General features: G+C 37.9%; 1 protein-coding gene across 2 annotated transcripts in view; it reads left to right on the top strand.

The window, feature by feature from the left end:
• The window catches only part of Slco5a1 (solute carrier organic anion transporter family member 5A1), a 136,844-nt gene that overhangs the window by 37,064 nt on the left and 71,910 nt on the right, over positions 1–27,870 (top strand). For both annotated transcript variants that reach the window (XM_048783027.1, XM_048783026.1), the window contains exon 3: positions 22,831–22,963. In XM_048783027.1, coding sequence (XP_048638984.1) covers positions 22,831–22,963 — 133 coding nt within the window. The remainder of the gene's footprint in view (positions 1–22,830; positions 22,964–27,870) is intronic.

The raw sequence follows: 27,870 nt of genomic DNA, 5'->3' as shown, positions 1-27,870 counted from the left end.
AGGAGGAAGAATATCCAGTGGAATTGAGCAACTTGCCTAGGATCACAGAGCCAGACCCTGATAAGACTTACATAGACATCTGATATTTTTAAGGACCACTTGAATACTTTGAATTGAATCATTATTGCCCCTAGGACCCCAAACATTACTTCTTATTTTAAAATAAAATGCCTTCTATAAGCTTGGCCACTTGTCCCATTTCTTTTTCATAATAGTTGTTTATAGACTACTCCTGCTTTCCAATGGAGAATTTACTACTATAAATTAAAGTATTGTGTAATAGAAGGAACTCCACAGCTTAGGCACGTTAACTCAGTAAAGCTGTATGTAAAATAATCTTTCTTATATAGTTAAATAACAAAGAGTCAGGAATTATCTAGATTACTCAGAAGAATTTATCCTTTCATTGAGGAAGTGACTAAGAAGGAGAGTGCTTTAATTGAGACAATAATAGCATCTTCCACATAAGCTTTCTGAAAAGATTAAATGAGAAAACACATGTAAGGGCCTTAGTACAGTATCTCACATATAATAAATGCCCACTATTATCTTTTTGTAATAGTTTTCTCAGTGAGTTTAGACTTTGACTACTAACACTTCTCTAAATATAAGAATAAGCTTTACAATGAACATGAGTGCAAGCAGTCTTATTGGATTAATGAAAGCTAATATGATTAATTGGATTAAGGGAAGCTAATAGGAAGGACAATATTTTCATTAAAGGTGTCCTGGAAGTTTATATCACCTGACTGTCTATAAAATACAATGGTTAAACTAGGTGAGGTGGCGCACGCCTGAAATCCCAGCGGCTCGGGAGGCTGAGGCAGAAGGATTGCGTGTTCAACGCCAACCTCAGCAAAAAAATGAGATGCTATGCAACTCAGTCTCTAAATAAAATACAAAACAGAAATGGGGATGTGGCTCAGTGGTCAAGTGCCCCTGAGTTCAATCCCCAGCAATCCTCCTGCAAAAAAAAAAAAAAATCCAGTGGTTAAACTGGGCATGGTGCCCAGTGATTTGGGAGGTTGAGGCAGAAAGATTGCAACTTTGAGGCCAGCCTCAGCAACTTAGTGAGACCTTGTCTCAACATAAAAAAGAAAATGAACTGGGGATGTAGCTCAGTGGTAGTACCCCTGGATTCAATCTGCAGTACTGGAAAAAAAAAGAAAGAAAAAGAATCCAATGGATAGTCATGGTGGTGCCAAGAACACCAGGAACATTCACGTATGATATTATTCTACTTGAGCTCAGAAGTTCTTCTGTACTTGGAGCTTGTTTATGGAAATCATGCTTCTTTAAGTGCCTGAACAGCATAGTTATGTCACACTGTGCCTGTTCACCAGGAAGGTGCTTCCTGGCAGTGACTTACATTTCCCAGGAGATAAATTTAAACAGCTGATATGCTCTTCTGAGTCTTCACCATAATTACTGAAGAAAATGTCATGCAACACATTTGGAATGTATTTTTCAGATAATGTACATTTTCCTGCCATCCTTAGGCAGCCAATTACTGATGAAATTGAAGATGGAAATCTAAATAATGAGCTTCCTTTTTATTGAAAATGCTTTTAAGATTCCTGCTACTAGCAGTTCCAAAAATATTTTAAGAGTTTTCATCTCAAGATTAATTTCTGGGGTGGGGGTTGTGGCTCAGTGGTAGAGCACTAACATGTGTGAGACACGGGGTTCGATCCTCAGCATCACATAAAAACAAACAAACAAACAAACAAATAAACAAATGAAATAAAGGTATTGTGTCCATCTATAATTAAAATTTTTTTAAAAAGGTTAATTTCTTCAGTAGTAGAGACCTATGTAACTCTTATTACTAAACTTTTGGTACCTTTTTGTAGTTTGGGGACACATGCATGTAAATTGAAAGAGAATAGCCTTTGGTTTCACACAAAGCCATGTTCAAATATTGGCTTTATCACTTATTGATGGCTGATTTTGATTTCCCTGGGACTCAGTTTTCTCATCTATAAATTGGGAAAGAATTTTTTCCCCCATAGAGTTGTTGAATGTTGAATTGCATAAATGATGTAAAGTACTAATGTAGTTTCTGGAAGGTAGTCATTAAACAATAAGTAATGAAATCATTTTAATCCAGCATGAATTATAATTCAACTTGCTTGGGGTTTACAACCTCATAAGTTGATCTTTGAGAAATTGCTAACCTTCGAAAAATTTAACTTTAAAAATTAATTTCCTGTGTACAAATAGTCCTTCCTTTCATTTATAACTTTCATAGATAGACTATTAAACTCTTTTTTCTATTAAACAGATAAACTGTTAAAATTATTTTAAAGAAGTGACTTTTTCAAATGTGCATTTAAATGAAAATTTATCCAGACCTCTGTGATTTCTATCCCATAGGTCAGATAGTTTTAACTACCTTAGAGGTAAAATTAAAAGAAATGTGTGCAAACATATAGCTGACACTTGGAATGGAGTGAATGCTCAATAAAGGACTGCCATTTTTATTATAATGGTCAGTAAACTTATTTCCATAAAGTAACAGTAAATACTTTAGGCTTTGTGGGCTATACCATTTCTGTTACAACTACCCGATTCTGTGCTTGTGGTTGGAAATCAGCCATATGTACATAGTACATAAATGCATTTGTCAGCCATGTTCCAATAAAATTCAATTTGCTGGACCTAAGTGGTAGTTTGCTACCCTTGGTTTATTATAATAGCTTGACCTGCAAGAAGTCATCATGCAGTATTAGGCAGATCAATCTTAAGTAAAATTGGAGGATTTTTACGAACCCTTATGTTCATTGCTTAGACATTTGCTAATGCTCACTGGCTGCCCAGAGGAGGTGCCCAGAGGAGGTGCTATGGATAGAAGGACAAATTAAACAAGGTCATTAGCCTGCAAAAGTTTCCTTCAAGTTAAAAAAAATTATTCTGAGTGTATACAAAACCGATACATATGATAGCTTGGGTATAAGTAGTTCAAAGAGATAAAAGGTACTAATTGCAGAAGACATGTTTAAATACTCTTTTTTTTTTTTTTGCTTATTTTAATTTATACTCAATTAGACCTGAAAGTATGGAAAGTTATAAAGAACACACTAAAAAAATCCCACTGCAATTTTACTACCCTAAGCTAACAATTTTTAACATATGGGTGTGTTTCCATTTAGTTTGGTTTTTTAAATGACTTTTGGGGTGTATTTTACATACCATAAAATTCATCCACTGTAAGTGTATAATTCAGTGATTTTTTACTGAATTTATAGAATTGTGTGACCACCCACCAGAATTCACTTTTAGAACACTGGTCTTATTTTTTTCTGAGGTAAAAGAGACATAAAATAAACTGCACATAATTACATATACAGTTTGAAGGGATTTCTCTCTCTCATACCAACATATATACACACCCCTGAAACCATCACCATAATCAAGATTGTGACCACATCTAACATTATCAAAAGCTTCCCATGCATCTGTAATCCCTCCCTTCTGCATGGCCTCCAGTATGTACTGTTTTATGGAAGCATTCTTTAGCTCAGCATAATTATCTTGATATTTATTCATATTTTAGTGTGTATCAGTAGATTGTTCCTTTATAATAGAACTAGTATTCCGTTATATGAATATACTTCTTTGCCTACCACCTGGATAGCCATTTTGGTTGTATCCAGTTACAGCAACTACAAATAAAGCTGCTATGGACATGCGTATTTCAGTCTTTGTGTGGATGTGTGTTGTCATTTATTGTCATACAAGAAGTAGAATAGTTGAATCGAATAATATATATATATATATATATATATATATATATATATATATATATATTTAACCTATTAAGACTCTACCAAACTGTTCTTCAAAGTGTCTGTAACCATTTACATTCCCACCAGTAGTATGTGTAGGAGAGTTCTCGTTGCTTCATGTTTTAATCAGCTTTCTCACTGCTGTGACTTAAAGACCCAACCAGCCCAATTGTAGAGGAGGAAAAGTTTATTTGACAGCTCACGGTTTCAGAGGTCGACAGAGGGCTGCATTCTTCTGGGCTTGAGGTGAGGCAGGACATCATAGCTGGAAAGTGTGGTGGAAGGAAGCAGCTCACGTTACCACGATCTGGAGGCGGAGAGAGACTCCACTCTCCATATACCAATATATACACCAAAGTCATGCCTCAGTGCTCACCTCCTCCAGCCACACCCTACCACTTCATTTGCCACTCACTTAATTCCAATTAGGGGATCAAACCACAGATTGGATTAAGACTCTTACAACCCAGTCATTTTTCCTCGGAACCTTCTTGTATTGTTTCGTAGGTGAGCTTTAGGGACAATGCCCTTTAGGGGACACTTTACATCCATATCATAACACTTCACAACCTTGATAACATTTGATATGGTCTGGTTTTTTTTATTTTAACCATTTGAATAGGAGTTTAATGATATCTCATTGTGATTTTAATTTGTAATTTCCTGACCAGTGATAATTGAACTTCTTTAATGTACTTATTTGACATCCATGTTATCTTCTTTGGTTAAGTGTCTGTTCGAAAAATATTTTCCCTAATTGTTTCTCCTAGGATTTTTATATCTTAGCTTTTATATTTAGATCTATGATCCATTTTGAGTTCATTTTTCCCCGTGCTGTCTAATGGTTCTAGCATCATTTGTTGAAAAGACTTTTTCCAGAGACTCACTTTTTACATGTTGGTTAAAAGACAATTGTGCATAAGTACGTGTTTCTGTATTTTCTTTTCCATTCCATTGATTTATTTTTCTCTTTAAGCCAATACTACATTCTTCTGATAAAAATATATTTCTAAGTCTTAAAAGCAGGTACTTCTAGTCCCTCAACTTTGTTTTTCTTTATGAAAATTGTTTTGGACATTGTATATTCTTTACATTTCTATATGAATTTCAGATTTCTATATGAATTGAGTTTGTCAAGTTCTACCAAAAAAAGCCTATTGGAATTTTGATTGGAATTGCATTGCATTTGGGAGAACAGACAATCTAACCCTATCCAACCTTTCAAACCACAAATAAGTCAAATTCTTCATTCATTTTGGCCTTATTTAATTTTTTTTCAGTAATATCTTGGAATTTCAGTGTGTAGAGGCTGTACATGTTTTGTCATTTATCTCTAAGTATTTTATATTTTTGATGCTATCATAAATGGTATTGTTTTATTTTCTGTTCATTGCTAGTATGTGGAAATACAGTTGATTTTTGAAATTGATCTGTTATTCTGCAACTTTGCAAAGCTTGCTTATTAGTTCTAGTAGTTTTTAAAGCACTTTTCTTGAAGTTTGTGTTTTTGACATAATCATAATCATGTTGTCAAAGAATTTTGTATCCTTTATTTTCACTTATCTTTTACAAGTATTTCCTGAAGATATAAAATTCTTCCTAAATATTCAAATTAATGGCCTCAACTAGGTCTCAAGACTTAGTTAAAAATCCTATTCATGTTGTCTCTCTTTCTTATATTCATAATGTACCAATAAATGTCATCATGATATACATGTGGATTACTGTCCAAAAGCTTGATTGTCTAACTCAGCATTAACAAAGGGTAAGGATAACTGATTCTCTGAACTTGTATTAGCATTGAGTACTATCATGTGTGTCTTTACTAGTTATTGACTAGCATCATAACTTAGTGCTTGCAGCTTCTATTTCTTTGATACCTAGTGAGGGTAAAGTTTTTATGGGTTCATTAGTGTTTGGATTTCTGTAAATCATTCTTTCATTCATTTTCTTTGTGTCATCAGAAAATCCATTCTTCTACTTTTTTTTAGGACCAGGGATTGAGCCCAGGGGCATTTTACCACTGAGCTACATCCCCAGCCCTTTTTATTTGTTGTTTTGAGACAGGGTCTCACTGAGTTGCTGATGCTGGCCTTGAACTTGCGACCTCTTGCCTCAGCCTCCCAAGAGAATGGATTCTCTGGGAAATACAGACATGTACCACCATGTCTGACTCAAGAGAATCCATTTTTATCTTTTCATAAAACTTTGTATTTTTTTGCTCCAAAATGTAACTTTAAAAATTTGGCCTAATGTTTTTGTGCCTTCATGACAGCCATCCTTGTGATCCTTCCTGAGAATCACTCACAGGTGGCTAATTTGCTGCTTTAAAATCACAGCACATTAAGGGCTTCCGCTTCCCTGCCCTGGATACTAATTGAGGGCAATTGCCTGCCTGTGATGCACGTGTATGATCCCTTTTGGGGATCAAATTAGACCCTAAATAATTTTCAAATTACTTTGAAAATATTTCTAAAGGAAGATAATGAATTTCAACCAATAATTTCTCACTATGGGGGTGAGGAAGAAGCATCTGAACCTACATAAGTCCCTTCCCTGCCTGATTTGTGACCTGAGATACTCCCTCATGTTTTAGCAAAGTGATACATTATTCCTTGACTGCTGTGGCAGCTGGTCTTTGTCTGTCAGGCTCGTGTCTAAGTAACTGAATCATTTAAAAGAAAAAAAAAATCACTGCTCGAAATAACCAAGATCAAAGACCTCTTATCTGCCCATGCTTATGAGTGGAAGGGATGAGCAAAAGAATTTATTTATTTATTTATTTAATATGGTGTTCTGGTACAATGAAGTACTCTGGCTATTTTTCAGGGAATGATGTAAGTTAAATGAGAGTTGGTGCCACTACTGTGATACCACAGTGAGATGTGGTTTGCTGTTCATATCCTTTATCTGTGGTAGCTGTGTCACCAACTTATGCAAGAGAGCAGCCTCCTATCACTGTCTCAGACCAGCTATAGTGGTCATTTGAGCCCTGGAGGAATGTAGACATAGTGTTATCCTGTGGCACCGTCCTGGGCACAAGCCAAGACCCTGAGTCAGGACCTCAATTACACTCATAACTCAAACCCCTGTCAGCATCAGTTTTCCACTGCCTTGTGGGGTGACTGAGGAAATAGGACCTGGCTCAGAGGGAAGGTGGGGAAGCCATGCACAGTGAGCACTGAGAAGCCAGGGATGGGAAGCAACTTGGAAATAGAGGCTGATCAATTAGAGATCAAGTTCAAGTGAGGGTGCAGCAAATCCAGGCCAGTTACAAGGAGGATCTGAGGATCCAGGAAACCCGACTGGGGATGCAGTGGTCTATAGAGAACTTGAAAAATGTAAGAGTCAGGGTCCTGTCGCTGTAAACCACAGGAAGCAACTCCATTAACTAGAGAGGTACATATGACTTATGAGGACAGGCAGCCCCAGGGATCTAGCCCCATGGATGACCCTTCAAGGCTCTGCTGATGAAGTGAAGCTTTAACATTTGTTATTTTATTCAAGATTCAAAGTCCTTGTCTTCATCTTATCTCCATCCAACGAATACTAACTAGTGCTTATGGTCGGTATTGCTCAACGTTGATAATGCATCGGTGAAGAAAAACAATGCATACAAGTGATACATAGTCCAGGCAAGTTCTGCAAGCAGTTCAAAGCAGAGGAATCCATCAATATGTCCATTTCCTCCCAAAGCAAATTGAATTCTTGATTGAGCATCACTTGTTGAGTTACATTATTCATTGATGCATCAGTTTATACAGTTTGTTGTGATAGCTATCACAGAAGCTGTAGTTTGGTTTTATCTTTGTTTTCACCAGCACTGGGATGAAGACAGGAATTCTGGCAATGATGGCTAAAAAAAAAAATTATGTAGCATTCCAGCAGGCACTAAGAAAACAATTTTGTGAACAATTTACATTATCCTGAACAGAATTATTAAATATAATGAAAAGGAAAGGTAAACAAACAGATCTGTTAACCTCCTTTTTTGTTCACTTTTTAAAACAATCCTCAACAGCTGTTTACCCAATTTAAATTAAACCATTTAAATCACGTGAATAAGGGGCTGGGGATGTGGCTCAAGTGGTGGCGCGCTCGCCTGGCATGCGTGCAGCCTGGGTTCGATCCTCAGCACCACATACAAAGATGTTGTGTCCGCCGAAAACTAAGAAATAAATATTAAAAAAATAAATAAATAAATAAATCACGTGAATAATAAAAAAATATTTGGATCCATTTTTTCATGAGCGCTCCTCATATGTGATATATGGACATATGCACATACAGACATACAACACATAACACAAGTGTGCACACATAATACAATACATACAACACATAACATAATAGTAAAGGCCTTGTAGCTTTTCACAGGTGAAGTCTCCATTGCAATGTTTAAAAACTCCACAGTCAAAAAAATAGAACTAATCAGAAAAACATTAACCTAGGTTTGTATGAGCTCAAAAAATAAAATAGAAATTTATGATGTGGGAAAGGGCAATAATAAAATAGATATTGAAAAAAGCATCCTGGTTACCACCTGGGTTTGGTTTGACTCTTCTTTTGATATCCCATTCTTCTTCCTATAACTTGCATATGGGTCTGAAGGTATTCCCACAAGCAAGCCCCAAGGTTTTTTTACATTTGAAATAGGCCTTAATGGTGTTCATTATTCATTAGCCTCCAGGTGTGGGAGAACCACTGTCGCAGATATAAGGATAGCCAAACTGGAGTTCTGGATATCAGCTGTTATGGATTTGAGCCAAATCATCTTCTTTTTGGTCTGTAGAAATCACTTTAGTTAGTCTCTCTGGAATCCAAATCGCCTGCTGTTCTCCCTGTGGAAACACACAAACAGACCCCCAACTCCAGACAATCACTGGGTCAGGACCTTTCCATTGTCCTGTTAGAATATCCTTCCAAAGTACCTTGGGGCTTATGTACAGTTTTTGGACACATGTGCCTTTCCGCAGCACTAAGCCCTGATGAATCCAAATTTAAAAAGTTTAGAGTAAAAAGGGTTATTTTAAGTTTATCTTTGGGGGATATATTCCCCTTCCCAATTCCCTCTTTTTGCTTTAATAAGTACATTTTAATAGTTTGATGAGCTCTTTCAACTATGCCTTGTCCCTGTAGATTGTATGGGATTCCTGTTATATGAGTAATGCCAAATGATGAGCAAAATTGTTTAAAAGAGGTAGAAGTATAGCCAGGACCATTATCTGTTTTTAACTGTTTTGGAATGCCCACAGTGGCAAAATTTTGTAAGCAATGAGCTATAATATCTTTAGTTTTTTCTCCGGCAAGGAAGGGAGCCCTTCAAAAATCCATAAGAAGTATCAACTGTAACATGCAAATATTTTAATTTTCCAAATTCTGGCAAGTGTGTGACGTCCATCTGCCAAATATGGTTAGGTATCAATCCTCTAGGATTGACTCCAAGATTAACTTGTGGTAAAAAGGTCACACAATTTTGACATTGTTTTATTATTTGTCTAGCTTGTTCCTTAGTTATTTTAAAACGCTTTTGTAAAGTATTAGCATTGACATGGAACTTTTTATGAAAATTTATAGCTTCTTCTAGTGTAGAGAAAATATGTATGTCATGTGTAGTTTTATCTGCTAAATCATTGCCCAAACTAAGGGCTCCAGGCAATCCTGTATGTGCCCTGATATGTCCTATAAAGAATGGATCTTTTCTGTCCCAGATTAGACTTTGTATAGTGGAAAGCAAAGAGAAAACAGTAGAAGAAGGGGAAATCCTACCAGCATCTTCAAGAGATACTATAGCATTAACTACATACTGACTATCAGAAAATAAATTAAATACAGAATCTTTAAACATCACAAAAGCTTGTAAAACTGCATTAAGCTCTACCTTTTGAGCTGATTGTTTGGGTACTAAAAATGTAAAAGTTTGATCAGGGGTAACTACTGCTGCTGTACCATTATTTGACCCATCAGTGAATATATTTGGAGCATTCATGATAGGTGTTTTTCTTGTCATTTTTGGAAAAATTACAGGATGCAATGACCAAAAAGACAATAAAGGATTAGATGGTAAGTGGTTATCAAATGAAACATTAGATTTGCACATGATTATTGCCCAAGTATTTAACTCATTAGCTAACTCATCAATTTGATTCATAGTATATGGAGTAATAATTTTATTGGGAGAAATTCCAAACACTCCCTTTGCTGCTTTTATTCCTTTGAGTATTAATTGTCCTACAGCCTCAGGATACCTAGTAAGAATAGTGTTAGGAGAATAAGATAAATGTATCCATAATAATGGACCTTCTTGCCAAAATACTCCTGTAGGAATATTTTTTGTTGGTAGTACAATAAATAATAAAGGCAAACTTATATCAATTCTATCCAAATGCATATTTTCCATATATGTTTCAATGATTTTTAATGCCTTTCTTGCTTCAGGCATTAACATGCGGGGTGAATTTGGATCTGATGGACCTTTTAGGATATCAAATATGGGAGAGACAAAAAATAACCAAATAAACAAGAGTGTATCATATATTGTAGCATGTGCTGTATCAAAACTCCAGCAGAGGGCTTGGGTTGTGGCTTAGTGGTAGAGTGCTTGTCTAGCATGTGTGAGGCACTGGGTTCGATCCTCAGCACCACATATAAATAAGTAAATAAATAAATAAATAAATAAAACAAAGATCTATCAACAACTAAGAAAGAATTAAAAAAAAAGAGCTTCGTCAGGATGGGCATCAGGTAAATACTGTGTGTTGGCATAGGGGGAACCCCGGATTCTTTGAGGAGTGGTATTTGAGCAGAAACCTGGAAGAAGGGAGGGACTGAACCACATGGGAATCTGGGAAATCTTTCAAAGAGAAGAGCATGGAATTGGTCTGGGTTGGTCACCCAGACTCTCAATGAATCACACAGGTCAGGGCCCTATGGAGAGCAGGCCATCAAGTCTATGTACATGAAGGGGTGAGTGGGTCCTAAAGGAAAATGGAATTGCTTTTATGATAATAAGAAGGGGGTATAGAAACTGAAAGGAAGAAAGAAAAGATGTCCACCTCAGTTGAAGGTAGTGTTCTGTCATTGAATTCGACAGATGAACAAAGACAATGAATGAGAAAGGGGGATTGTTCAGGACAGCAGGGATGAGGTCTGCAGAGGGGCCTCTGACATGGTACTTTGGACTTTCAACTGAATTCCATTGAGTGGTACAGAAGAGAGGGAGGGAGATGGGAAAGCAAGTGCTCAGGAAACCCCAAGGACCTGCAGGGCCCTGACTTCCTATTCTAGATTTTGGGGCCTGCCCTCCATAGCACAGTGGAAATGACATTTCTAAATGCCACTGAATGGTTGGATAAGCTGGCACAGGGCTGCCAGCAGTCCTCACTATCCTCAGAGAAGATGGATGGGAACCTGTACACAGCTACATGTGCATCAGGGTCCCAGGATGGAACTAGGATAGGGGCTAGGACTGTTACTTTCCTGGGTCTCTTTCCAGGTGCAACATCACTTGCAGGGCTGGGGATGTGGCTCAAGCGGTAGCGTGCTGTCCTGGCATGCGTGCGGCCCGGGTTTGATCCTCAGCACCACATACAAGCAAAGATGTTGTGTCCGCTGAAAACTAAAAAAAAATGAGTATTAAAATTCTCTCTCTCTCAAAAACAAAAACAAAAACAAAAACAAACAAACAACAACAACAAAAAAGATCACTTGCAATTCCCTGGACACATCCTGCATACTTCCACACTTGTGAGCCTTTGCCTATGTGGGCTGCCCAGCCTCCACTGTCCTTTCCTTCATCCCTGGAGGATTATGTCAAAAGTCACATTGGTCACAAACCCATCCCTATCCCTCAGCTCCAACTAATTGCAATGAATTATTCCTCCCTCATGGGCCATGGCATGTTGTTAGTGTTGTGCATGTTCACTGAGCTTTAAACCATGATTAGTTTTATGTGTTTCTTCCCTGGAGGAAGGATCAGTTTTATTCGCCCCTGCAATGCCCGCTCCTTGTGGCAGTGCTTTGTGTCACTGAGTATATAGACTGAAGACTGACTTCTGAGCTCTACTCAGCATTGAGGCTGGGAAGAAGGTGACTCTGCAGCCCTTCATGATATTAGGATCTTTGCTATTTTTTTGGGGGGGGTGTTACTGGGGACTGAACTCGGGGCACTCTGTCACTGAGCCACATTCCCAGCCCTATTTTGTGTTTTATTTAGAGACAGGGTCTCACTGAGTTGCTTAGTGCCTCACTTTTGCTGAGGCTGGCTTTGAACTCGTGATCCTCCTGCCTCAGCCTCCCTAGTTGCTGGGATTACAGGCGTGCACCACTGCGCCCAGCTTTTTGCTGGTTTTGATTGGACCCCTCTAATCACTATTAGGAGTCCTGGAATTATCTCTTGTGATTCGAGAGCATGAGTTTCTAGGTAGGTTGAGTTATCCAAAGTAGACGTAGGGTTCAGAAAGCTGTGCCCTAGGGTTGGAACTGACCCTGGGAATAACTTTGTTTAAGCTCATCTCCAGGCAGCCCAGTTGGACTTTTGTGATGGGGAAAGAGGAGCATCTTTGGATTCTGCCAAGAATAGATGTGGTGGCCTTGACAAGAGCCGTGGAGGCAGAGCAGAGTGCTTCAGGGGGCTGTCATGCCTCCTCTCTTGAGTAGCCATTGGGAAGGTCAGTCCACAGGACTCTTCCCAGGGCCAGGCTAGAGTGAATGAAGAGCTCTCTGGCTTGTCTCACTGTCAGTTGTTATTCATCAGAGGACGTGGATTCAGAACTCACATGTTCTCCTTTCTGCACAGTGTGAGCAAGTAATCGTGGATTCTAGTTAATCAGATACACCATGTACAAAGCAAGACTGGATCCCAGGGAGTATCAGCTCTGAGTTTCTCAGACTTCCAGCCAGAGCCCTGGCAGGCAGCTGGGTGGTGACTACAGAGACTGTGTGGAGATGGGCTCAGATCTGGTGTGATGCTGGGACCAGCTTCTTATCAGTTGTTACCAAAGTTGATCACAAATAAGAAAAATATAAGAGTAAGGACAAAAACTTAAAAAAAGAGAGAGATATAATGTAAAAAGGATAATAAAAGGAAAGAGAAACCACATGAAAATAAAAATTATTTTTATTATTAGTTTTGGTGCTGGTGGTTGAACCCAGGGGCACTTTACCACTGAGCTGCATGTACAGTCCTTTTCATTTTTTTAAATTTTGCAATAGGGTCTTGCTGAGTTGCTGAGGGTCTCACGGAATTGCTGAGGCTGGCCTCAAACTTGCCATCCTCTTGCCTTAGACTCCAAGTTGTGCCACAACACTTGGCTCCAAAGATAATTTTTAATACTAAAAAATAAGGTAAAATTGGGGCTGGGGTTGTGGCTCAGCGGTAGAGCGCTTGCCTAGCACGGGCAGGACCCGGGTTCGATCCTCAGCACCACATAAAAATAAAGGCATTGTGTTGTGTCCATCTACACCTAAAAAATAAATATTAAAAAAAAGTGGTTAGTCTTTGTTAAAAAAAAAAAAAAAGGTAAAATTAAGGAGTGTAACAAAAGTTTGAAGTTTTAAAGTCAAGAGAATTTATACAAATAAAAAATTTAAGTTAATACAAAAAGGCCAAAAAAGTTTGCAAGCTTAGTCGAGAAATGAGAACTAGAGGAGAAACCATTTAAAATAAATTAAAAAAAAACTTAAATATGAATTTTGAAAATTCAACCTTTTATGAAAAAATGTTTTTAAAAAGATAGTTTATATTGTAAAACGACAGGTTACACTAAAGTTTGCATGTAAAGGAGCAAATTAAAAATGAGATGGTAAATGGGATTAAAAATAGTAGTTAATGCACTTTAATGTGAAAAAGCAGCAGTGATTATAGAATAGGGTGAAAAGTAATTTAAAAGGAGATGAAAATGGAAGTTCTGAAGGTAAAAGAGCTTGGAAACTGAGAAGTGCAAGGGACATGGGTAAGAAGCAGGCAAGGAGAAGAGTTTTTTTGTGGGTCAGATTCCCCAAGAGCTGTCTCTATGCTGAACCAGCCATGGTGTCCAAGGTGAAGGCCAGAGGAGAGCTGGCTCTCCCGTTGAAGGTGGCCTTTTCGGCCCTTTTACCACCAGTGACTTATCTCCACTAAGTATATAGCAGAGTTTCATATGGGTTTGGAGCTGGGGGGCCTCCATCCTTACACTGGAGCCTGGGTCTGCGCAGAGTAAGCAGGACAAAACCTTTAAGTGGGTTCATACCAACTTCAGAGGCATAATCTCAAACATGCATTTATGGTAGCAAAAACAGCTTCCAAAGGGAATTATTTTTTTTCCAAGTGGGATTATTAAATGAGCATGACATAGCCACATGCTAACACACCTATAGCCATAACAAATATTTGAACGAATACTTACTGTCATAGGAAAGTGTGAGATATTTACATGAAAATTATTGTAGGATACTTGTTGCTGTATAATTCCAATTAATGGAAAAGTTCATATGATATAGGAGTAGTGCACAATATTTATTGCAGGTTAAATATCCTTTATCTGACATACTTTGGACTGGAAGTATTTTGTATTTTGAGCATTTTGGACTTCAGATTTTTGAATTAGGGATGCTCAACCTGTACTATGATTACTGTTATTCTATGAGTGGTAGAGACTGTGGGTGATTTCTAGGAGATCTATTTTTTGTGTTCTTGGGAATCTGTTTATAATATAATTCAGGTTATATTTTGTAGGGTTTAGAAAAAAATCTTGAAGTATTTTTAAAAGGATAATAACAGGTATCAGTACATGCTTAACTTCAGAATGAGACATCATACTGACCCTTCTGTGAGGAAAGGAAGGTCTTCCTGTTCTCTTTTCCTACTCCCATCTGTCTAACATAATAACTAACTCCTAGCTCAAAAATATTGACTCCAGGGAAGATAATTTGTTTTCAATTTTTTTTTCAAGAAGGATAATTTCTAAATTTATCTTTATTAAAAGATAATCAAAAGGTGCTCAGTATGTATTCTGTAAAATAATATATGCAGTCTATACAAAATTAATATACAATAATATCATTAGAGAATAAATAGGTAATCATTGAATATATAAAATATAAATTAATATTTCTTCAGTGTTTACTATGTGCTAAGAATTATATGTACATAATTCTGTGTGGGCTCCAGGAGGTTAAGTAACTGCTGCCATTGCCCAGATATGGGGATTGGGGATCTAATAAAGCAGTTTGACTCCAGGGCCTTTTGCTCATATTCCCTGCACTACACTGACTTCAGTGCTGCCTGTGTCTGTATTTCTGCACCTAAGGTTTTGGGGGAGATTCAGAAAAGTACAGTTCATGTTGCTTGCCCTTGAGATGTGTCTAGCCTAGTTGGGAAGAGAAAATAAGTGACACAGGGTATGTAGCAAAATACAGCCTGGTTCCCTAGCACCACCAAAAAAAAAAAAAAAAAAAAAAAATTAGAGTCTGGCACATGTCTGTAATCCCAGTGATTTGGGAGGCTGAGGCAGGAGGATTTTAAGTTTGAGGCCAGCCCCAGCAACTTAGCAAGGCCTTCAGCAACTTACTGAGATCCTCTCTCAGTATAAAAAAATGAAGAAATGAAGAAACTTGGGGATGTGGTTGAGTGGTTAAGTGCCCCTGGGTTCAGTAACCTGGTACCAAAAAAAAAAAAAAAAAATGCAGATAATACTTGGTGTGAGTTCTGAAGACAAACATTTCAGTGATCTGTATAGGTCAGGGGAGGCCTTATTAAAAAGCTGGGGTTTGAAGGATGGATAGCGTAGCACATTTTGGGTCACTGAGCTAGCTGTAGGCCAAGCAATACAAAGAATTTTTATTTCTGGAAAGAAATAATATGGAATTGTTATGGTTTGGATCTGAGGCATCCCTCAAAAGCTGTTGTGTAAATGCAAAAGTATTCAGAGGTGAAATGATTGGATTATGAGAGCTGTGACCTACTCAGTCCATCCTAGTTTGAATGGACTAACTGGGTGGTAACTATAGGTGGTGGAGTATGGTTGGAGGAGTTGGGTCACTGGCAACATGACCTGGAAACATTCATCTTCTCTGAGATTGCTCCCCCACCTCCTACCCTGCTTTCTAACCCCAACATAAATAGAGCTATGCTCCTCTGTCACACCCTTCTGCCATGTTGTTCTACCTTGTCTTGGGCCCACAGCAATCCAATTGGCTGATCATGAACTGAAATAGTGAGCCAGAAATATAAAATTTTTCTCCTCTCAGTTGTTTTTTGAAAAAAAAAATTTCTTAGTTGTAGACAGACACAATACCTTTATTTATTTATCTTTATGGTGGTGCTGGGGATCAAACCCAGTGCCTCACCTGTGCTAGGCAAGTGCTCTCCTACTGAGCCACAACCCCAGCCCCCTTCTCTAAGTTGTTTTTAGCAGATATTTTGGTCACAATGAGGAAAAGCTGACTAACACAAGAATGACCATGTTTCCAGCACTCAGAAAGTAGAGACTCCGGACAGGGTCAAGCCTGAAGTGAGACTTCTAGAAGCCATTGACTTATTGACTGGGCAAATGAGATGGAAGAAAAGTCGGGAAAGAAATAATGCCCAAGGTTAAGGGAGGCCAGGTATGGCGGAGGGTCAGTGTCAACATGGGGAGGGGAAACTTGGATGAGCAGTAAAGTGATAGCAAGAGAAAAGAGTGAAGAATGAGATGACCTCAGTTCATTTGATATCTGTTATGGACTGATGTGTCCCCCCTAGAACTCATATGTTGAAGCCTGAACACCCAATGTGACTATAGATGGAGATAGGACCTTTAGGGAGGTCATTAAAATGAACTGAGGTCACAAAGATGGGGCTCTAATCTGATAGGATTGGTGTCCTTATAAGAAGAGGAGATGTAGAGCTCACTTTTTCTCCCTGGGAACACAGAGAAGAGGCCATGTGAGGGCACAACAAGATTGCGGCCATTGACAAGCCAGAAAGAGAGGCCTCGTGAGAAATGAACTCCGATTATGCCTTGATCTTGGACTTTTACCCTCCAGAACAGCAAGAAACAAAATGTTGTTTAGGCCATCTAGGCAGTGTGTTTTTGTTGTGGCAACCTAAGCAGACAAATACGGTTATCTAAGTCTGTGATGAATGGCATTCCTTTGAAGTGGAATTTATAGGTCTTGCCAGGGTTGGGAGGAAGCAGATCCAGACAAAGGAGGAACCAGAGGCATCAGATAGGAAATAGGGGGCACAGTTACTTTTTGATGGTGATTTGTAGTCAATCCATAAACATTTACTGAATGCCTCCCATGCCCAAGCAGTAAATTGCATTAGGTAATATAAAATAGTTACAACAGACAGCTTATTCTTATATGGCCCTTATTCCTAAATATACTAAATGCCAGATATTCCATATGCTCTTAAGTGTTAGCTTATTCAGTGCCTGTGATTATTCTGTGAGCAAGTACTTTTTCATCTCAGCTTCACAGATGAGAAAAACCAAGGCTCAGAGATGTTAAGCAACTTGCTAAAGACCGAAAATTTGAGCTGGGATTTGGAGACATGGTTTTGGAGGGTGTGCTTTAACCATTAGATGGTATTTTGTAGGATGTGGTTTTTGTTGTTGAGGACTAAGAGTTACTTGAAAACATAGGACACAAACATTTGAAAAGATAAGTAGAAGTAAAAAGCAGGTCATATTGAATTGCAAATAAATGGAACAATTCAGTGTCCTCTCAAAGGGGAGTGTGTGTACTGATGGGGTCATATGAGATGATCCATAGGGGTGCACAGGAAGAAAAGATTGGAACTTCAATTTATATTTATATTACTAGTTCATTGAATACTCCAAACTTTCAGTACAAGCTCTATGTCATGAGAGAAAACCAAGAATAGTATGTATAATCATCTTATGAGACATAGTCAAAAAACATGGAATTATCAAGTTCACTATGTGAAATAGGAATTGATGTCCACTGTTACTAGCCGAGATCTCAAGAAATGATGTACATCGAGGAGAGTTTTATCACTGACATCTATGATAGTAGAATGTTCACTGATTGTCTCAAGTCTATTTTCTGATGCTGTAACAAAATACTGGAGACCAGGTAGTTTATAAAGAATAGAGGATGATTTAGCTCATGGTTCTGGAGGCTGGAAAATCCAAGAGCATGGTGCTGGTGTGTAGGTGGCATCTGGTGAGTGCATTCTATTATTATTATTATTATTATTATTATTATTGCATAATTATACATAGCAGTTGGGCTCATTTTGACAAAATCATAACAGCAAGAAATTTGACTTCAATCCCAATTTCTCCCTTTTCCTTCCTCCCTTCCTCTTCCTATTCTCCTTCCTTTATTCCACTGATCTTCCTTTCATTCCTTTATTTATTTTTGATTGGTAGGTTCTACATATGCATAAAAGTGAAATTTCCTTTGGTACATTTATATATGCATTGATTTTGTTAAATTCTTTCCATATTTCCTTCCCCTTTCCCATCTGTTCTTCATCTCTCTTGTTCTCAGCCTTCCACTCTACCAATCTTCCCTATATATTTATGATATCCAATCCTCTCCACCCCAGCCACCTTCTTTCCCTTATTTTGCCCTAGCTTCCACATATAAGAGAAAACATTCAATTCTAATTTTCTGAGTCTGGCTTACTTCACTTAGCATGATGTTCTCCATTTCCATCCATTTACTGGCAAATGCCATTATTTCATTCTTCTTTATGGTTGAGTAAAACTCCATTGTGTATATGTACCACGTTTTCTTGATGCATTCATCTTGATGGACATCTGGGCTGATTCCATAATTTGGCTATTGTGAATTGTGCTGCTATAAATATTGTATTGCTATAGTATGCTCATTTTAGTTCTTTCAGATAAATACCAATCAGTGGGATAGCTGGTCATGTGGTGATTCTATTCCTAATTTTATTTTAGGAATTGGTGAGAACACTCTTGTTGCATTATAACATGGTGAAGAGTGAAGAGCATCATACAGCGAGGCAGAGCAGGAGAGAGGTGGTAGGAAGAGAACACTTCTAAAACTCCCACATTAACCATTAATCCATGAATGGATTAATCCACTTCTGAGGGCAGAGCCCTCATGACCCAACCTTGCAAATGCTTCCAAATACCTAATGTCTCAATACTGCCACACTGGGACCAAGCTTCCACATAAACTTTTGGAGGATATAGTCACTCATAGCATAAACTCAATGGGAGAAATAAGTACTGAGTACTGAGTCAATCTGGGTTGTGTGCCTCTTATACCATCTGGGAACTAGAGACACAGCAGTGAACACTGGCAAGAATCCTTGCTCTTGAGGAGCTTATATTCCAGATGGGGAGCACAGATGATAAACAAGATGAAAAAGGAAATACATAGTGTGTTAGGTGGTAATATATGCTAAGAAGAAAATTGAAGCAGGGAAAGGGATGGGAAGAATTGGGGAAAGAGGTTTCAGTTTATGGTTAGGGTAGCCAAATAAGACCTCAGCAAAGGAAATGATTGTGTAACTAGCTGGAGGAAGTAAGGAAATGAACCATGTGGCTGTGGGGGAGGAGCATCCACTACACACACATTCACGTGTGTGTGCACACCCACAGAGCAAGTGGTAAGGCCCTCAGGTGAGGATATTCCTGGAAGATTGAAGATGAATGAGCAAAAAGGTCAGTAAGACAGGAGCCCAAGAAACAAGGAGAATGACAGTTGATAATCTGTGAGACAGTGGGGAGGCCGTGCAAATAAATGTGTGGGTAGGTCCTGGTAACCATGCAAGGACTTTGGTTTTTACTGTGAATGAGATGGGAAGCCATCAAAGGGTGTAAGCAAGGAAGAACTAACATCCGGCTCATGTTTCTGGAGGATTATTAAGGCTGCTGTGTTGAGAATATACATACCGTGCAGAAGTTAAGGGCAGAAACACGGATACCAGTTGGAAAGCCTAGAGCAATTTCCCAAATGAGCAATGATGGTGGCTTGGACCAGAGTGTTAGAAATAGAGGTGAAGAGGAGTTGGATACTGGATATGATTGGGTGGTAGAACCAACAGGATTTTCTGATGATTAGATGTGAACTGTGTGAGTGACACTAATAGTACACACCTTATTTGTACAGAAAATAAATCCATTGGGGGATAAGTGCTTAAAACCTTTTACTTATTCTATTTTATTGGTTCTTTTTAGTTATACATGACAGTAGAATTCATTTTGATATAATTATACAAGCAAGGAATGCATCTTATTCTAATTAGGACCCTATTCTTATGGATGTGCATGATGGTGGGATTCACTATGGTATATTTATGTGTATGTAGGAAAATTATTTTGGATTCATTCCACTAGGGATCCGTGATGAAGTTCGTAAGCCCCTGGAATAACAGTATATAGCCTACAGGGATTCAGAGAAGAGAGAAACATTCAGGGGAGGACAACATGGCTGGGCTCGGGCCTTGATGGTCAGGATGCAGACAGGTAGCAAGGCCCAGGGAAGGGTGTGTTGAGGTCTTACCCTGAATACAGGCTTCTGATTTTAAGATGGGAACACTCGAAAGAGGCTGGTCTGTTTGTCATACCCCTGAACTCCAGGAAGAGCAGTTTAGACCCTTCTCTTTAGTTTGTGGGCAGTGAGGGGAAGTTTTTGACAGGGAGGGTATGTGAAATGAATTTGCTTCAACATTGTCTCCTAAGGCTTTCTCTGAGTACCATTTGTAAATCCATCAATAAATGTTAGCTCATCGGCCAGAGAGGCCTAATTTCTTACCAGAAAATGATTTGCTTACTAACTGGAGCTGGGTTAAAAGAATGTGTCCGGGGCGGGGTTGTAGCTCAGTGGTAGAGCACTTGCCTAGTATGTGTGAGGCACTGGGTTCGATTCTCAGCACCACATATAAATCAATAAAATGAAGTTCCATCAACAACTAAAAAAATATTTTTAAAAGAAGGCATGGATGTGTGTTTGTGCAATTCTGTTGATCTTCAAGTGCTTGTTACATAATAAAATAAAATTTCTGATTACATTGTTAACTTTGAAAAAGCTTTACATTTTACAAAGTAGCTGAAGGTGTTTTGGTGAGTGTTATTGAATAAATTTTCTTCTCACTGGGCGATTGCAGGGGCTTGCTAGTACACATGCTTACACAGTCTTGCTTACCACTCCAAGATTTGCACTCAAATGCCGTAGGCATAAACAGTATTGTGGAAGTACCCTTTTCCCTGTGTGTGTTTGTAAGACAGCCTCTTTAATGCCACAAGAATTATTTTGGGAGGATGATTCATGTCACATTTTGGCCTCATTACAGTTTTAAGTTGTAAATGGTGCTGGCAGGCCTGGAGGTGTAAACATAAATTTGATCTTCCTATGCATATGGGAATACCTGCACCTGAAAAAGTACTTTCTATTCTTGAGTTACAGTTTAGGTTATGAACGAAGAGATTAATAAAATTAACAAAATTCTAATTTCATTTATTAAAAACATGCTTCCAAAAGAGCACCAGATACTTGTGGGTGTGCCTCCCTTCTCCATTTCCAATACAGTTGGGGGAGTCTGAGGACCTAATGTCTCACGGTTACCAGCAGATGATTCTGTAAAATAAACACTGTGCCTTCTCTTTTGTAATGGTGTGAAAAGTGAGAGAGCAGGTGTTAAATTACTGTCTTGTCTGTAGTTATAAGTAACAGGAGGTACAAGATTACTTAAAGTTGATTTAGAGGTGGATGATAAAGTGGGGTGAAACCATTCTGATTATCCCAATTTGCCTTCTGGTAAATATATAGCTATTTAAAGGATATGGCAGAACTTTCTTATTTGTTCAGCAGTTAAAAATGCATGATGGCAATGGAAATGAGAAACACTTAACACCTGATTTTGTTATCATACCTTGCACACAGAAGTGCCTTAAAACTGTTTTATGATATTCCCCTAAATAACTGTGTTTGAGCAGAAGGAAAAAAAAATGAGCGTGTAGTGTGGCTATATTTTTCTATGACTCTCAAGGAATTCCCTATCTTATCTCAAATTTATAAAATTGGCATTTTCCTTTAAAAAATTTTTAAGTGTAACTTAATTTTTTAAAATTTGTATATATATATATATATATATATATATATATATATATATATATATGCATTTTTTTTCCCTGTGGTGCTGGGGATTGAATCCAGGGTCTTGTACATGTGAGGCAAGCACTCTACCAACTGAGCTATATTGCCAGCCTCAAGATTGGCATTTTAGAATATTAAATTACACAAGTGAAAATAGGCATATAAAAAAATAAACTAATTCTAATTAATGACCTGCTGTTGTTTGCTATATGCTCATTTTGATCACACACACATACACACACACACACACGTGCATATACTTTTTATTGTTGTTGATAAAATACCAAATTTCGGATCCACTGGCAGTAAGATATATACCCACCAGACTCCTTGGACATGTGTTTAAAAGTATTATTTTCTGGTCCATCTGTGGTCAGTGCTTTCCATTCGGACCTCCTGACCCAGGCCATGTAGAAGGACTTATTCTTATGTAAGATTCCTCAATTAACAATAAACCAAATGCATTTCAAGGTCTTTTTTGATTTTACAATGGTGGCTCAAAAACATTATCAATTGGAAGGTACTTGAACAGCTTCCCCAATTCAACCTAGCTTTCTAAGTTCCTTCTTCATCCTGTTAACACAAGTGATACTACTTTTTTTCCCTTTTATCTTGAAACTTTTATTTTTTTAACTTCCTCTTGGTTATTTAGTGACTGCCTCATTTGCCTCCTTAACTAGCCTGGGTCTCTAAATTTGAATTTAGTGGTTTGGAGGTGAGACCAGAACGTTTATATTAAACAAACAAAGCACAAGCAACCTGAAAGCATTCCAGGTGATTCTGACTCTCTAAGAGGACCACAGGTAATAGTGAGATAAAGCACACAGTTTGAAACCCTAATGTCAATGTAGACATTTTGGAAGTTGTTCACTGGATTTAACTGTGATGTATCTGCAGTATGTTTTGGACATCAGAGAACTTTTAGCACTTCAATGAAATGTTGCTATATTTCATATTTCCCTTTCTGTCTTCTCAGCCATCATGTATGTCATGGGAGCACTTGGCCCTGCAGTGGGATATTTATTAGGTGGACTTCTTATTGGTTTTTATGTTGATCCCAGAAATCCTGTTCACCTTGACCAGAATGACCCTCGTTTCATTGGAAACTGGTAAGATTGTTTTCTAAATTTTGTATTTCACTTTTTACTAATGATTTAGTCATAAAAACTCTTGTATTTAAATTTCCCTACTGAAGAGATGAAAAATATAGCCTAAGTCACCTGACAGTAGATGGTAGACAGAATGATAACTCCCCAAAGAGAGTCATTTCCTAATCCCCAGAACCGTGAATATATTACATTATGTGGCAGAAGGTACCTTGTCAAGGTGATCAAGTTCAGAATCTTAAAATGAGGAGATTATTTTCAGTGTTCCGGGTGTGCCCATTATTAATTAAAGGAAAGAGGGAGGCAATAGGAGCAAAGTCAGAGAAGGAGCGAAGATGACTGAAGTAGAGGTTGAAGTGATGTACTTTGGATTGAGAAAGGTTTTGTGAGCCAAAGAAAGCAGGTAGATTCCAGAAGCTAGAAGGATAAGTAAATAGGTTCTTCTTTAGCTAGAACATTTAGAAGGAATAAAATCCTACCAATGCCCCTATAGACTTCTGACCTCCAGAACCATGAGATAATCCACCTGGGTTTTTCGATCCACTAAGTGTGTGGTAACTTGTTATAGCAGCAACAGGAAACTAATACAGACACTTCAGTGACATTCTCCTGCATTCTCCAGGATTGGGCTGTTTCCTTTACAGCAGAGTGTACGAGCAGGGCTGCTGTGGCTGGGAAGGGACTTTACTGTTGTATCTTTCATTATCTTTTCTGTGCCTTTGAAAAATGACTTCTTCTATGCTTCCTCATTGTATTTATATTTTTGTTTTATAACCCTTCCCCACTGCCCAGAATTTCAGTCTTGCTTCTGTGCTCATCAAATCTTTTCTCTTTGGTGGTATTTGGTTTCCTTATATATCCTGGAGATTTAGCTGTTTTCTCACCAGGTGGACCTTCTTCGGTCCGGCTCAGGAGGAGAGCTTCAACTTTGAGTGTTCTGTGATTTATCTAAATGACCAGGGTTATGTTTGAGTTCTTCACAGTCCTTCATTTGGACATAATCAGTTATTTCTTTGTAATTACAAAAGCACTGACTGAAAATATTGGTGTCCTGAATTTATTTCACATGGGTTAGAAATAGGTACACATCGATAAGAAATTTTTATTTTATGGCAAAGAGAATACTGCATTATTAGAAATTATCTGTCAACAAATTACTTTCAAAAGAGTTGTATACTTTTTCTCTCTCTGTTTCATTATAGAATAATAGCTCATAACTCTGAGATTGGTGGGAATAATGTTTACCACTATTTTCAAAGAAGTTAACAAATATCAATTTCTATGCTGCTTCTAATTTCACTAGTAATCCTCAATGAAACTGCAAGTGCTAAGATACAGACAAACTTGGCCTACTAGAATGTTTCAAATCATAGAGAGAGGAGTTCCCCTGACATTGAAAGGAACATCACACAGGGCTTTTAAGTTTTTGACTGAAAGTGAAAATTTTGATTTCGGCTGTTTTCTTTGCAGTTGTGAAATAAATCAGAGTAGGGATTTTTTTTTTATTGTTATAAAACTAGATTGTTAAAATATACATATGAATATCCAGTGTATAATCTGTGTTCTATTTAGATGTCCTGAGAAGGGCTTGGTGATAAGGAAACAGTGAGAGGGAAAGACGAGGACCACCAACTCAGGGGCAGAAGGAGGGACAGCAGGGGCTTCAGTCATACTAGTGCTTTATGCTGTCAATTAAAAGTTTTCTAGGAGACGTTTAGTCCAGAGGGAGCAGATTGGAGTGACTTGAAGATCTGAAAGGAGTACTTGCCTGGATTGAAATCCTGTGTGCACTTGAGGGACCTTAACTGTCCTGCCAAATATGTCCAGGATTCAGGAGGAGAACTTCAACTTTGAATGAGGCGAAGCTATGTCATCTTGAGGAAGTTACTTCTTTGTGCCTCATTTTTTTTTAATTCATAAAAGGAGATAGTTACAGTACCTACTTCATAGGGTTGTGAGGAACAAATGAGTTTGTACATGGAGGGCTCTTAATGGTTCCTGCCCTGGGCACCCCATATGTGCTAGATATTCAGTCCTTAAATCAATTTTCAAGCAATTATATCATTTCAATGGCTCAATATTAGTTATGTAAATGATAAAGATTGCTGGGGTTGTGGCCCAGAGGTAGAGCTCTCGCCTAGCATGTGGAGGCACTGGGTTGAATCCTTAGTGCCACATAAATAAAGATATTGTGCCCACATATAACTAAAAAATAAATATTTAAAAAATGATAAAGATTATCAACTTAGAACTATATAATAAGGATCTACTTGAAAATGAATTTGAATTTTTTAAGTTGTGTAATCCTGTTTGAAACAGACTTCTATTTTGAATAAAGTCGTAGTTGTTTGGCACAATGCTTAGCAGTAACAATAGGTTTTTAATAAATATATAAAAATAAGTAAAGATCCACCAACAACTAATAATAAAATATTTAAAAGAAAGAGTGAGGGAAGGAGTGAATGAAGGAATAATACTGATATTTATTGGGTATTTACTGTGTATCAAGCATTATACCAAGCGCTTAGCAAATATATGTAGTCACTAATATTATGCCCATTTTGCAGGTGACAAAATGGATGCTCACATATTTGTTGTTCTAACTTCAGAATTAGAGAGTGTTGGGATAAGAAACTGATTCTAGGGCAGAGCTTTCAGCCAATCCACTGGTGACTCCCGTTAGTGAATGGACTGTGTAATGCTTTATGAAAGGGATTTAGACACCCTGGCCTTTCAATATCAGCTATTATTGATGTGACGTTCCCATATATATGACACACACTATCTTGTCCTACTCAACTTTTCTCAGTGTCCTCTTTAGTGATGTCGTTAGTGTCCATCATTATATCATGTGTCATACTGATGTTTCTGGAGACTGTTGAAGAATGTGGGCTGGTTTGCTTTGCTTCAGTATGACCTCAGACTTTTATGTCATTTTTATTTGTTTGCTATGATTCTTCCCCTTCTGTTATATGCTCTCAGTTTGGGCTATTCAGAGTGAAACTTCACTGTTTGCATGTAATTTTAGATCAATGACTGGAAGGGAGTGGGCAGTAAGACTGAGTACAGATCCACATGAATACAAAACCAAACCAAACTAGCCACCATGAATTGGTTGCTGGTTTGGAAGGAGGCACTAAATATACAAATATATATATATATATATATATATATATATATANATATATATATATATATATATATAGTTGTTGATGGACTTTTATTTTATTCATTTATTTATATATGGTGCTGAGAATTGAACCTAGTGCCTCACACATTCTAGGCAAGTGCTCTACCACTGAGCCACAACCCTAGCTCTGGAAGCAGGCATTTTGTTAGTTCCATCATATACCTTATTTAAATATACCTCTTATTTAAATTTTAGGACTCCCAAAATCACTTATTACCCTAGAGCTTAGCATGCATAAGGCCCTGAGAAAAGCAAAGAAATTTCCCCAAGATTTCATAGTTAGTAATTGATAAAAATGGAAACCCAGGTCTGTCTGAAACCAAAGCTCATAAACTGTGGCCTCTGCTCCTCTGCCTGCCATCTCGTGTAGAGAGCTTGAGAGGCCTAGTGATCAAAGGGGTTTAGGGAACTTCAATGTGGAGTTTGTGGAGACAGATTCCAGAAGGGTAAATGTAAAAGGTGAGGTGCTGGTTGGCAAGGGCCTCTAGTGGCCAAGTGTTCAGAGGCCAGATGTTGTCATAGCTATGTTCCCTTAAGACAAATGACCTTCTTTTTTTAAAAAACCTCTCTCTTTCAATATAGTTATTTAACAATTTTTTGAGTAACTAATCTGTGTCAGGCACTAGGTTGGTGATAATATTCTGAGTAATTGAGATTGCTAGAAGTCTGTTCTGAGCCATCTTCTCAAAATTAAATCTTTTTCTGATCATCTTAAAATTTTTATTTGATTTTGGGTGTGGGTATTGGGGATTGAACTCAGGGGCACTCGACCACTGAGCCACATCCCCAGCCCTATTTTGTATTTTATTTAGAGACAGGGTCTCACTGAGTTGCTCAATGCTTCACCATTGCTAAGGCTGGCTTTGAACTTGTTATCCTTCTGCCTCAGTCTCCTGAGTTGCTGGGATTACAGGCTTGTGCCACTGCACCTGGCTTGATATACTTTTAAATTTGAAACTAGTACACTGGATTAATAACAGATTCTAGCATTCTCCCAACTAATGACCTTTGCCAACTGATAATAGCTCTTTAATAGAAACTTCTTTAAAAGATGAGTTTCACCTTGCAATTAATCTGTATTTTTACTGGGTTGAACACATCATTAGTGCTTAGAATCCTGCTTGCATTTTGATAGGTACATGTTAAAACAGAGGACAAGGTCTGAGAATTTATAAACTTGGAAGCTTTAAGAGCAGAGTTTAGAGTGGAGGAATTCTGGTTAGAGGTGGCAACCCTGTTAGGTAGGACCAGGGACTTTTGCTTGCTAAGGAAAGACTGAAGGGGACTGAGAAATTGTCCCTTGGGGAATTGTGCAGGGAAGAAACCCCAGGTGGTAACACTTGGTTCTAATACAGGACTAGAATTTGGGTTTTATACATGGAATTCCTCATGAACTCTCTGCAATGTGGCAACTTCAGATGAATTTCTAGATGGAATTCTATGTAGCTCAAGTTCTATATCTCCTGGGAAATTTTCTGGCACACATTTATTTTCCCTCTCTGCACTTTTATAGGATTCATAATCTAAACCTTATGATGAACACTAAATTGTATGCATTCTTGCATATCTTGGAGATTCTTATATTTTTGGCTTGCTTATACCTAAGTTGTAAGTTCTTCAAGAAAAGGATCAAGTCTACATGATTTGGTGGCCCTCATGCTTGGCTAAATGTTATGTGGAGCAGCTAATTGGGGTTTAATACATTCTTAAGTACTGCAGA

This window comes from Marmota marmota, unplaced genomic scaffold, assembly GCF_001458135.2.
Source record: "Marmota marmota marmota unplaced genomic scaffold, marMar, whole genome shotgun sequence".
In the NCBI taxonomy this organism is placed as follows: Eukaryota; Metazoa; Chordata; class Mammalia; order Rodentia; family Sciuridae; genus Marmota; species Marmota marmota.
This window is presented reverse-complemented; position numbering and strand designations above follow the sequence as displayed.